This window comes from Chelonoidis abingdonii, chromosome 2 (assembly GCF_003597395.2).
Source record: "Chelonoidis abingdonii isolate Lonesome George chromosome 2, CheloAbing_2.0, whole genome shotgun sequence".
In the NCBI taxonomy this organism is placed as follows: Eukaryota; Metazoa; Chordata; order Testudines; family Testudinidae; genus Chelonoidis; species Chelonoidis abingdonii.
The window spans coordinates 71,216,081-71,230,120 of record NC_133770.1 but is presented as its reverse complement, the minus strand read 5'-3'; the positions used below and the strand labels follow the sequence as shown (position 1 = coordinate 71,230,120).

At 39.7% G+C, this 14,040-nt stretch overlaps 1 protein-coding gene across 5 annotated transcripts in view; it reads left to right on the top strand.

Annotated features, from left to right (window-relative positions):
- Positions 1–14,040, top strand: part of SATB1 (SATB homeobox 1) — a 115,630-nt gene that overhangs the window by 70,886 nt on the left and 30,704 nt on the right. For all 5 annotated transcript variants that reach the window (XM_075062449.1, XM_075062447.1, XM_075062446.1 and 2 more), the window contains exons 8-9: positions 2,896–3,108; positions 12,882–13,037. In XM_075062449.1, coding sequence (XP_074918550.1) covers positions 2,896–3,108; positions 12,882–13,037 — 369 coding nt within the window. The remainder of the gene's footprint in view (positions 1–2,895; positions 3,109–12,881; positions 13,038–14,040) is intronic.

Sequence of the window (14,040 nt, the reverse complement as noted above, 5' to 3'; positions counted from 1 at the left end):
GCTTTTTTTTCTTTTTTTCTTTTGTCTTTGGCACACTTTATTTTCCAGTAAAATGAAGAATGAAGATGGATTATTCAAAATTGATAACAGTAATGGACCATCATGTAATGTTTTATTGAATTTGAGTTCTGCAAATTATATGGTGGAGGGAAATTTGCCTGCTTAAGTATAACTGAAATTGCCACTGTGTTCATATAATTCTTCATAGTGTAATTTAAGAAAAAGCACACTATCCATATCACTATTGAATAAAAGGTAAAAAGGTGCTATTACACTATCATGACAGCTCTCCTCTTGCTACTAAGCGACATAGATAAATGTGTCTGCTTATAACTTACTTGGCAGGAATCCAAACTTGTGGGTGGAGCTTGCAAATAATCTTCCACCTGGACATGTGATTTAAACACAATGTAATGGAGACAGATAGCACTCAGGGATATTCTACATATTTTAGGGAGGTTTCAGCAAATCACATTTTTTCTTCTGGGAGCTTTGAAGTTCCATAAGGCTGATAAAAATCTATTTCAATCAGTGATTACGTTCAAAGAGGAGACGAATTGGGGGCCAGACAGGCAATGTTTTTGTTCATATTGGCAGACACTTTCATTTATCTCCCATTTTAAAGAATTCATAATTAGCTTTTGAAAGCACTGATAATATTTATTGAACATTTTTGTGCAATTACTAATGAATTATACTTGTGATGACTTGTAAACTTTTTTTTAAAATGAGGCTTGGTGGTGTCTTAAAAAAATTATTTTCCACTGAAGGGGGAAATGGGACTTTCATGCTAACAGATTGAAGCTGAATGTGCAAAACTGCATTTAGTCTTCATGCAGCCTGAAGTATAATATCAAGAGAGCACATTACAAATTATATCTTGGCAAATCACTTTAAATCTGGTTATAAGTGGATGGTAAATCTCAGTGTCAGTATTAGACAGGGTGCTAGGTTTGGTGTCCAGTATGCTCTTTGGGATTTACCCATTTATATTTTATCATACAATTTTTAGCTGAATTTTAGCGCTCAGAAAAGTGAAGGACTAGCAGCACCAGCCAAAGCTACGTATTGCAAGCAGATACTGCTATAGTACTTCCCAATTCTGTTAGTGCCCCTTGTGCAGTCACCTGTATTCATGTATGTACTGGAACTTTCACTCTCAATTTATTAGAACCCCTACTCATGTCAACTCAGTAATTTCACAGCTTATGGTGAAGGCCAGGTATACACTTATAACTTTTGTGAATATAATGTTGATTTTAGGGGTGTGGTTTTTTAAATTACATTTCTAACCAACAAAAGCTCTAGAGTTTATACCAGCTTATAGTTTATTTCGTTCAAGGAACTGGTGTAAGTTATACCAGCAAAAGCATTCTTTTTTTGCCATTTTAAGTTGACAGCATTGGGAGAGTTTGCTGATTATAGCTAAACTGAGAAACCTTTCCTAAGTCTAAAACTTGCTATTTTGTCATCCATATCTCTTCATTAGTTCATCTTCTCCAATCAAATGACCCCTTGTTGATAGTGGTTGTCAGCCGTGGCTCTCTGCCTCCCCCCCCCCCCGGCTAATTAACTGGTGTTATAAATGCTTTGCTTTTTATCCTGTGTATACTCCTTTCATTACTGCTACAAAAAGCACACACGGAATCATATTCCGGCATATCTCAAACACACTTTCTATAACTGTGCTGAAAATGACTTTGTCTACCCTACAAATAGCAGTTAAACCTTTCTGAACAATTATTGGAAAATTAGAGGGACCCATTGCTGACTAGCATTCTTAGCACTGGGTCATTTTTCTAGCATCCAGAGATCTAGTAAATGGGTAGTAAAGTATGACTTTTGGCAATAATTTGCAAAAATAAGTGTGTTTTGACTCTGAACATTTTTTAAAAAGACTAATTTCCAACGCTCCCCATAACACCTCTGCATGTAACTCAACTATTCTATGCTGGTTCACTTCTTTAGTAGAAACTACCAAATTGTGCCCCGAATCATCACTACTTGCAAGAAAGCCCACAAGAGAGGTGGGGTAGGGATGAAGAAAATTCCATGAGGTTTGTTCTCCAAATTATTCCTTGGGGTTGGGGCTTTAGGTATGGGTTTGCATTTCCTCCCCCTCCCCCCAAGTTAATTAGGGGTTTGGCTAACACTTCCTGTGAATAATGGGGGATGCAATCAAGGGTCAGGTAACTATAAAGGTGCACAGACATTCTCTGCACCAACCTGTTTCTACACACCCTCTTCTCCCCGCCAAACCATGCATTTTGTCAGTGTAATTTCCTTCATACTCCATTTAGTATTGATCATGATTATTCCTTCAGTTATTTGGGGGAGGAGGGTAAATGCTGACATATAATAAATATGGGCCTTAATCAATTAAGTAGTGCTTTAGGAGTGTTGTCTGTTAATCCACTCAGATTAGTTTTCAAATATCACTTATTTTCAAAGTGCTGCTTGAGTTTCTAGAAATGGCTTTCCATTACTACAGATTGAACTGATGCTTCTCTGCAGTCTTTGTCTACCCGGCATGAGAACTACACAATCTAGTGCTGCTGTACTATGTGGATTTCACTTATTCTTAACTTCTTGCAATTGTCTGACTGTGAAAGATTTCATGGCGAGTTAAGCCAGTAAAAGGAAGGAGACCAATTAGGCAGATTCAGTTTATGTTGTATGTAAAGCAGACGCTTAATAAAATTAAGAATACAATTGAGGCTCTCTTCTCCACTACCTACATTGTCATTAATATATTCCTGTGCAGTGTGAATGCCTTTGACTGATCATGTTCTAAACATAGTGGAAAAGAAAAAGGAATGATTAGCAAAGGATTTGCAGAGCACGTTTTAGAAAAGATTGCATAGCCTAACTCTTCAGCATTCTTTTTTGCTACAGGGCTTGCTCTCAGAAATCCTCCGAAAGGAAGAGGACCCCAAGACCGCCTCACAGTCTTTACTGGTAAACCTTCGGGCTATGCAGAATTTCTTGCAGCTGCCAGAAGCCGAACGAGATCGAATTTACCAGGACGAAAGGGAAAGGAGCTTGAATGCAGCCTCTGCTATGGGCCCAGCACCTCTAATAAGCACACCGCCTAGCCGTCCTCCACAAGTAAACCACTTTCTCAGTCTTTCAGATCTGCTCCTTGTGCCTTCTTAATGTCCTACTGACAACCTCTTATTTTAAAAAAAGAAAAAAGCTTCTCAATACAATTACGTTAAAATCCTAGACAAATCATTAACTTCAGTGCACACCAAAAATTAAGTTTAGGAAAAATATAATAAACTCTATTATTTGTTAAAAATCTTCACATCACATCACAGCAGAAATAGTATATTTTCCTCTAACTTTAAAATAATGTAATGTTAGTAATATATTCATAGCTAAAGGGTTACTTTTGTGGTACCAATTATGAATCATGGATTTGATTTGGTCCATTTATTTTGTAACTATTGGTCTGCATTAAACATAACAGCTTAAATAGGTACTATAAAGATTTAGGGCCCAGTTCTGGTCCTACTGACTTCAGTGGGAGCAGGAGCAGACCTGTGGTTCCTGTCCTACCACTGACCAGGTAGTGTTCCCTCATTAAGAACCTGATCAGAGGTCCTTAATACACAGATGGGTTCAAGTAGCTAAAAAATGGGTGGGAAATTTCCTCAAAACATTCCTGAAATTTTCTCTTAAGGTCAACATTTTCCAGCTTTCTCATTATTTTTACCACTATGAACCTTTATGTCCATGTAGAATCCCTTCAATGACGCCCAGGTAGGCATAAGTGTCTTTCCCCCATGGATCTTTTTGAAAGATTGGGGCCCTAAGGCAGCATCCTTAAGTCTTTACTCAACTCTTAGTCAAGTGAAACAGCTGCTTACTTCTCTGAAATCCAGTGGGACCACTTGCTCAAATAAGTATTCCTCGTGTGAGGATCTATCAGACTGGGCAACAGAGACCTAGTTTTGAATTCTCAACAACTGTCAAAGGGAATCAATTGTAGTTTTGGGGAGTGCAGGATTGGACCATAGGCATGTGCTGGTTACTCTGCAAAAGAAAAACTATCTTTGTGTTGAAATATTAAGAATTATTGCATGTCTGCTGAAATGTTCTGTGTTGCTCTAGCTCAAAGTTGTACCACTGCTACAGTAGCACCACACACAAAAATGTGCACTACTATATGAATATCTGTGGGAAACATATGATGCATACACCAAAATAATTGTATTGAATAGGACTTTGAGTCCTGGGAATTCTGTTTGCGTAGATGACTATTGAAGGGTTATAATACCGATCGGGATCATACACACACTGATTGCTACGTGCTATACACATTTTGAATATAGTTCACTTAATGAAGACTATTTTTGTAAAAACTTTAGCTAATGAATACTAAAAATCCTGATTAATAACAAATTATTTGTAGAAAAGGATGGAGCAGAGGTTGCCTCTGAGCTGCTGTAATGCATTGCATGAGAGAGGGAAATTTTTGTACCAGAACGGAACAGACTGTGCTAATGGTCTATTTTTGTTGTCATTAATTAAGTTGAGTCTGTGAAGGTCCCTATAGATACCATTAAAGATAAAGGATGAGGGTCACTATTTATGTAGTAATGTTTTAGTGGAAAAGTAGTTAAATACAGATAACTGTTAAAATAACATCTGAGTTTGGTTTAATATCCCTGCCTGCCCCCCAGAAGCCATGTAATTCAGAGTTAAGGGAGGCTCTACATTTTTAACTTATCCCCTTATACTAAGGTCATGCCACTCTGTCTCCTGTGGTCTTGGACCATGTGGTGATCTAAGAAATCAGGTTAACTGCAATACTGACAGGCAGAATGTTAAGTCAAAGAAAGCGTCAGCCTTAATTCTGAATTTGCCTTCTGATTTAAACTCACATAAGCAACCTAATGCATTCTAAAGAAGTTGTTTTTGCATTTATTTTTATCTTTCAAAAAGCTTATATATAATTCTGTGAGGACAACATGTACTATTAATCACCAAGTTATTCTTACAACCATATTCATTTTCTATCTATGCTGAGTAAGTTACTGAGTATACTAACATGTTACATTAATTCCCATTGAAAAAGTCATTTTAAAACAGCCAGTTCAAAGTAGAAGTATCAAGCGGTTTAAAAAAGAAAGGGGGGAGGGAAAAGGCTGGTCCCCCAGATTAATATTTGTCTTGTAAAACTGATCAAAAGACTTTCCTAAATGCAGTATTTTAATTTGCTGTACTATAAAATATGCTAGGATTTTACCTAAGAGAGAGACGTGGTCTAGTGATCAAGACAGAAATGTCTGAGTTCTGATTCTGGGTGCTACTAACTCCCTCTTGGGTAACTTTCATTCTCTGCCTCAGTTTGCTCATCTGTAAGTATACATAGCCATATGAGGATGTCCTGTATCCTAACTTCAAAAATGAAAAGTCCTAAATAATCAGTAGTATTTTTCCTGTTCGTTAGTTACACTGGAAAATACTAAAAATCCTATAAATTGTAGGGGAAATAATTCATAGTAGTATAAATGCCGGAATTATGATGCCTCTATTAGATGGATCATAACAGTGACCCTCAGTATTTATCATCAGAAGAATTTTTGTCCAGTTTTTGTTACTAAGTAAAGCCCAATGAAATTAATAATATCCTACCAATTACATATTTATAAGTTAGTCTAGCAAAACGAAGTTCACTATATAATTACAAAGTTAATATTTTGTTCATTCAGCAATGAACATCTTGGATTATTGTTTAAAGACAAAACGGACCATTTAGCCTGACAACATACTTACACAACAGCAAACATATTTTGATACTAAATTTTAAGACCAGTAAGATTTAAAACAATTAAGATATGAAACCATGAAATGGGGAGCTAATATGCCACCCAGGAAGGTTTATTTTGCAATTGAAAGTTTCTGTTTGGGAGAGACATGAAAATAAACATCTGAAAAGGATCTCTTGTGTTGCCAACTGGCAGCCAGACAGTAGAGCAGACTTAACCATTAGTGGCCAGACTCACTGAGTGTGTAAATCGTGCACAAAATTGCATGCAAAAATCCAGTCGGGACGCTGGTGTTCTAATGGTAACACAGCAGCTCACCAAGTGCAAACCCTGATCCCTGAGTTAGGAAGAGCTGTGCTGAGTTTCTCACTCATACAGCATGCTCACTAGTTACTACCAAGCTAATGTATCTGGATTGTTTCCACCTCTTCCTTGAAAACCTGTAAGGAGCTCTTCTTCCCCTTACCCCTGCTCTTCCTCCTCCAATAAATAACTTCCCTACTCCCAATACTCAACATCAGACTCTTGAAGATTACCTGGGGCTTAAGTTGGGTCAAAAGCTACAGATGGTATCTGCCATGTAGCCTGACTGAACCAAAGGAGACAAAGCACATTTAAGAGCTTCCAATGGAGAGTTGTTCAACTTGCCACATCCTGGGGTGGAAGCTTATGCTCACGCAGGTGGTGATATTAATTAATATTCTCCCACAACAGTGGGGCTTACTGGGTGTCACTGAGAGTGCGACCCCATTGGACAAAGTGCTGTACATACACGTAATAAGAGGGTCTTTGTCCAAGGGAGATGAGCTGCTGAAGTTCACAGAAGAGATCTCTGGCAGAGCAGGGAATAGAACCTAGGTCTCCTGAGTCCCAGTCCAGTGGCCTGTCCACAGCACCATATTGATTCACAAAAAATAAAATGCTCCTCAAATGAGTTCCCTTGCTTTACTACTCATTTTCAGACCTGTCCATCACACATTCCCTGGTCCTAAGAGCATGTCTTCACTAGCAACATTAAAGCACTACTGCGGCAGCTTTTTAACATGGCTGTGCAGCACAGCTCTGGGATAGAGCTCTCCCAGCACTATTTAAAAAAAACAAAAAAACACCTCCATGAGGGGAGCACTATCTATACTGCCATGTTACAGCGCTGAAACTTGCAGCACTCAGGGAGGTGTTTTTTCACACCCAAGTGAAAAAGTTGCAGCACTGTAAAGTGGCAGTGGAAGAAACAACCATGCACCATCTCAAAAGTGTTTGGGGGAGTTGAGCAATTCTAACCCAAGCCTAAGGGATAAGCATCTAATAAGAAAAAAGTTGCCTGGAAATGGAGGGGTAGGAACAGACACGCCCATTGTTAATTATTTTCAGTGGATATACTTCATTCACTGCTGATCAGCTAGGGAGGAACTCCCCATCCTGATCAGTTTCATGGTGTGTAAGGGTATGTTCCTTCCTTGGACTGGAGGCTTCTTGAGTGGCTACCTCGTTCCTGTTCCCTAGTGCCCCTAAAAGAATGATCTGTAGGATTCAGGACGTTTTTGCTACCTCTCACAGGCTGGCTTCCAAACCAGAGCTGAGAAAGTGGGAGCATGATAATTTTCAGGCCTGAGTCCCTATATGTTTCTACCCCAGCTGACTGTCGTGTGTCTATATGCCTGGCTGTTCTGAACTGCAGTTTTCCTTTGCAGGATGTTTGTTTGAGCCACCCTGCAGTCATTAGGGAGTGGGTACTTCCCTCTCAAAACAGAATAATCTCTGTTGCTGCAGGGAGCCCAGAAACCCCAAAATACTTCCAGTCAATCAGATGGGATCCTTTTTGGCCAGACGCTGCCCTCCCATCAGCATATGTGAAACTGAGCATGTGTAGATCAAGCGCAAAGTATAATCTACAGGCCAGCGTTTTCAAAAATGCCCACAGATTTTGTGACTCAATGTTTTGGGTGCTTTAGCTTGAGAAATCTTTGTATTTAATTTTTTTCCCCCAGATGTGATGAGTACTCTCAGCTCCTATGGATTTCAGCTGAAGTTACGATTCCTTCATACTTGTGAAAATTAAGGCCAAAAGCTATCTCAACTTGAGCACCAAAAATCGAATGCCATTCTTTGTAGTATTGTTGTAGCTGTTTTGGTCTCAGGAAAAGAGAAACTCATAGGTGGTGAGGTAATTTTTTTTTAATTATTATTATTGGAACAACTTCTTTTGCTGAAAGAGGCACGCTTTCCAGGTTCACAGAGCTCTTCACATCTGGAGAAGGAAAACTGTGTTCAAGCTAAACACACAGTGGGATAGATTAAGCATAAGGGGTTCACATGTTGTAGGAGACAATTTTAAAAAGTGAGTAGTTAACACCTCTGCCCTTGTAAGACAATGGAGAATTAGTAGGCAGCAGGGTGTGTTACAAGTTGCTGCAATGGGCCATAAAACCAGTATCTCTGTTAAATCCATGGTGTTTAGTGTCAACAGAGTTGTGAATTTAATGTCTGAAGCTTGCATCAAATGCCCCAGTAACAACTATGGGGTGAAACCAGACAATCACTGTGCTCTTTAATGAACTCTCACACACACAAAAAAAAGACTAAAACATTCTGTGACTGGTTAAGGAACACCTTTCACAAAGCAGTCACTCAATATCTGACCTCTCACAGTCCTTGTCCTTAAAGAAAACCTGCAGGACACCTTCAAAAGACCAGCCTAAGAACTTAAATTCACAACTCTACTGCACACTAAAAACCATGGACTTAACAGGGACACTGGGTTTATGGCCTGTTACAGCAACTTGTGACCCACTCCGCTGCCTACTAGCTATCTGTTACTTTACACTTAACAATCTGTCCCACCTCGTATTTACCTTGAACACTCTGGTTTCCTTCTCCAGACCTGAAGAAGAGCTCTGTGAGGCTTGAAAGCTTGTCCCTTCCACCAGCAGAAGTTGGTCCAATAAAAGATATTACCTTGCCCACTCTTTAAACTTGAAAGGCTGAACAGGATACAGTTTTTCTAGTTGTTAGAGAAAGGTGGACCTGAATTTCAGGAGGCACGGGATACCTTCCATTTCCATTAACTTCAGTGCATTCTGTGGGCACTAAGCATGCCAGAAAAAATCAGGCCACATTTAACGATCGGTGAAACTTACACTTTTTGGCCCATCTTTAAATAAAAAATGATCTATCTGATTTACATTGATAATCTTTGTGCCAAGTTTCATTTTTATTAAAATCAAAATGGACAAAATATTGAATGAAACCCTCTACCCCTTCGAAAACCACCATGGAGGAGAATTAATGGAAACACTGACACTTAACTATAACTCTGCTTCCAGGCGCCACTATAATAATGATGTAGTAAACCTTGTCCTGATAAAAGCAGTTCTCAAAGCAACTGCATTTATTATACCTCCTGTGCTATTTCCAGAGCAGACCTGAAAAGTAGTTTGTTTTCCCTGGAATGAACTACTTCATGAATTTTAATGTACGATGTAATATTAAAAGCTAAACCAGGATTAAAGAAGTTTTTTTTCCCCCTAAGCTAAAACAGTACTTATGTGAATGTGTTAAAAGATTTTTTATTTTTTTTTTTTCCCTGGGGGTGGAGGGGATTCCATATTTGTGAAAACCTATTCAGATTGGTTACTCCATCACCACCTTGTGCTTTGTTTAGGAAAAGTGAATGATTCCAGAACTTCTCATGACTGTAATCAATCACGTGTGATGAGATATGTATCTGGGCAGACTAACTGGGAAGGATGATGTTTTTTTTTCCAAATATTTTTGAAATGACTAATGTGGGGGGAGAAGGAGGCTAGTCTTATGATATTAAACATTGTGGTAAAATAGTTTTCACCCTCATCAAGTGTAAGCATAATTTGGTTACCATTTTAAAATTATTAGCTGATATTTAGTGACATTAAATTGATCTTGATCTTTTTTTAAAAAAAAAAGTGGAAGTTGTGGATAGTTTATAAAGGCTTATTCCAAACTCTTCCCCTTCCCCAACACATCACATTCTCTCCCCCCCCCCCTCTCCCCTTCCCCTGAGACTCGCCCTGCCCAAACCTCTCTGCCCCCCCCCCCCCCCCAAATGAGAGTTGTTGTGCCTTGAGTTCAGGTCCAACTCCAGCACAAAAGCTTATCTCAAAAAAGAGCTGAATCTAATGAAACCTTTCTCTTCTGAATAGATTTATAGAATGTCATAGTTTAAGATTAGACTAGAAGGTTGCTATATACATTATGAAATAATTTTTCTATATGAATATCCTCCAAAAGGTTAATTAACAGTGTTACTTAGTATTCATCAGACCAGAGTAGACCAATGGTCCAGCTAAGGTCTACATCTGATGTTTCAAGAGAAGTTGTTAGGGAGGCAGGGGAACATTTTTTGCACTTGACAAATTGTGCAAGTTTGGAGGGGTGAGGGTGTTGGGGGATAAAATTTCTCTCCAGCCCCAAAGATCGATCATTTTATACCCAGAAGTGTCGTGTTTGCTTTCTCCGGACATTAATTTGGGCTAATATAATATTTTAGTTGTTTGTCAATGGATCAAGTGCTGAATAATAGAGAATAAAGTCCACTGAAGTTAATGGAAGTCTTTCCGTTGACTTCAGTGGGCTTTGGTTCGGGCCCATAGTCAGTATTGTGCTGCACCAACATAAAGATAGGCACTGTCTATCTGTTAGCATTAGGGTTTTCAATAGCTCCTATCACTGTAGTATTAACCTTTAATTCATGTATCCATCTACATCTTATATTTCCCTCAGGTTTTGCTGGGGGTTCTTTTGTGGCAGTGCACTCCACTGCTTGAGTAGTGTCTGTGATAGTATCCTAAAACACCAATGCACCGTGTAGCCACTTTTAGAGGTAGGGGGTAGCAGCCAGCCAGCACGCTGCAGAACAGCGGAAAATGTGTCCTAGGCCACAGGGACAAACTGGTCTTCGTACAAAACATGCCATGGAAGGTTTAATGTCCATGCAGAGTAGGCAGGACATCTTTATTTTATCCCACTAGTGCTCCCATGAATTTTTGCATGCCTCAGAAGTATGAAGACAACCCTAACAAGATTTGAACTGATGGTCCCAGGAAATCCCAGTATTTCAGTGTAGATGCTTAGACTACAAAGCCATCCACTTTTAGCTTTCTGGTCTCAAAGTTCAGTCTGATTTTTGCATGAGTTGTGAGAGCTACTTACAATAATGCATTTAACGTGATTGCAGGTGTAGATAGCCTTTCAGTACATTTCAAAATTATAAAGGTTAGAGAGTCCACAGTGTGCACATAACTTTACTGCATGCTACTCAGAACATACCTGTGCTCTTTCCACCCAGTCCAAGTTCAGTGGGAATGTCTTCCACAGACAAAAAGGCATGAGTTTTATCTTGATGCAGTGTGAGGCATAAATGTTCATGCTATTGCTTATGCTGCCCTTTGCCAGACATCTCAGGTGTTTCTTAGCAGTTATTAGCACAACCTGATCAGCAGTTGCTTTAAAGTCAATAGGTAAAAATCATCACTGTACGCAAGGTCAGCACAAGCTTGGTGTCCCACTTAACATCTCAGTCTCACTCTGTCACCCTGTAGACGCAAGTTAAATTCTAATTACAAAAATGTGCACAATATACTGTAAAGGGGAGGTGGGGATGGTTGCATTTTTAGCATATTTTCTTTTTTTTCAGGTGTGCATCCATATTAATATCAGACACTATTCATACTAGGAGACACTCATGCCTCACACTAGAAGGCAAATGCAACCACGTGCATGCTTTTCTGTTGTGGAGACTCAATGCTTAGCAATGGCATCTCTAGTTGCAGATAATGTGCACGTATTGCACTGCTGCTGAGAAGCCTCATAGGCACATCCACAGTGGAGCTGATATGCACTCTTAATTTATGGACCATATTTGAACATTCTCTGACTATTCTGGAGGGTGTGTAGTATGGATTACCCACAAAATTGGTCCTTTTTTTGTTCAGAGGGCAAGAGGGTTAGCTAAACTGCATTCCCCCTTTTATCCCAGCCCTTTGACTCATCCAGTTAAGAGCTCATGCAGAGTGGGGTTAGAGGTATAGTTATTCATCATGCCATCATCATCTCCCTTCACATCCCTGGGGAATTTAAGGCCCAAGATAATGTTGACTCTGGTCCTGACCCTGCAAGTTGATTCATCTGAGCAGAGCCCTTGTGGTTACGTGGACCCTCGGTGGGATTTTTGTGGGGTCTAAAGGTCCGCCTTGCCAGCAGTTGAATGCTCCTGAGCCCATAACACTGTGGCCACCAAGTGGAAGAAAAGCATTACCATCATAGCTCCTAAAGGAACTATGCTGTCCTGAGGTAGCGAGGCCAGATTTTCCCCGCATTTCTCCAAACATCTGCAGGTTAGAAGTGTCATACCCCCACCCATCGCCTGTTCTGCAGAGGGATAGTGCACACTGTGCCGTATCCTTGATGGGATATGGCGTGTTGTGAAAAACAGCTTAGGTACACAAGTAAAGTACAACTAATTACCCATTATGGTAGTTAGAGAAGGCTCTCCCTATCTTCATTTCATGGATGAGTAGAGAATTTCAATGTGCAGTGTTGTAAACTGATTTTTCATAGAAGATACAAAAATAAACAGATAAAAAACATAAAAAGATTAAATCTAAAGTGACAACTGTATTGCACTTGTATGATGCAACTGACTGTACTGGTCACCAGTCAAGATAAATCTGTCTGCAGTTTGATTTCATTGGTGATCCTTTTACACTGCAGTTACAATTTTTACTTTACTTGTTGAGGGAGGGGAGACTCACTTCAGGATTTGAAAATCTCTGTGAGGCGGTTTCCAACTAACTTGTTTGATGACGTTGTAATTTGTAGTGGTCAGCTGACTGTTTTATTTCATGTACATTCACCTGTGACAGTATACAGGATTTTCTTGACACCCATTTTCCTGAACTGTGGATAATGCATAATATTAAAATACTGAAAGGTTGAAAAGAAAGAGAATCATGAAAGGAAATATGAGTAGGACTGAGTAAAAGCATCCAAGGGGGAGAGAGACTCTACTTGAGGAAAAAAGTCACTCATTCATAACGAAAAATGATAATCTCATAAAATATTTTCTAGGTAAAAACAGCTACTGTTGCAACGGAGAGGAATGGAAAACCAGAAAATAATACCATGAACATTAATGCTTCCATTTATGATGAGATTCAGCAGGAAATGAAGAGAGCTAAAGTGTCTCAAGCACTATTTGCAAAGGTTGCAGCAACCAAAAGCCAGGTAGGGACTCACCAGTTATCAACAACTTAAATTCTATATATGATTTTTGTGGTCTTTGTGATTGCTTTTCTATATGAATTCAATTATTTGTTGGGTTAGCAACATGTAGTATTACAGCTACTTAAATTTATTGCTGAGTCCTAAGGTAACTAAAGGATACCTTTTGTTTGCCTGAACTGGGGGGGGGGGGAGTAGCTACCAAAGATGTTGCCTCCAGTAGCAAGATAGGTTTGGTGTCTGCCCAAGGTTAGATCGTGGAGGGCCAAAACTGTCAACTTCGTAAATTCATAGTGGTTCTATGCTCTATACTGCTGCTGTGTTGATCAGGTGACTATATAGTTTTGGCAGTAACAGGTGTTATAACTGGAGAGTTCAAGGTTTTGATTTTGTGGGGGTGGTTAGTGCAGCTATTGGAACAGCTAGAGAAGTGTCAGAAGTGAACTTTGAGGAAATAGGGACACAGTGGAGCTGTATGGGTGTAGATGCAGTTGTTCAAGCAAAAATAGCAAAACAATAGTGCAACCATATTTCCGAAAGAAAAAATGGGGCACCCAATGTGGCTGGCCCTAGCTGCTTGCCTGAGCCCCTCTCTCGCGCAGGGTTGACCCATGCCACTGACTTGAACCTTGCCTCCCTTCCCCATGCAGGGCTGGCATCGCTGCTCCCCTGAGCCCTGCCTGCTCCCTGCACAGGGATGGCATCTCCACTCACCGCCCCCCTCATGTTCTTCCGCACCCCATTTTTTGGACAAAAGTAGGCATTTGTTCCATTTGCTCTTGCCAACTGATCAAACTGACAAGAGCAAACGGGACAAATGTCCACTTTGACAGAAAAGTCAGGATGGCTGGGGCAAGGCTTAAAAAAAAGAGACTATCCCAACCAACATGGGACATATAGCCACCCTAGAGTTTCAGAAGCCCACAATTCCAAACCAAAAGGCAAATTATTTTATGAAATGTTATGTACAAATTTTAAAGAAATGAGGGCAACATATCTAGCCTTG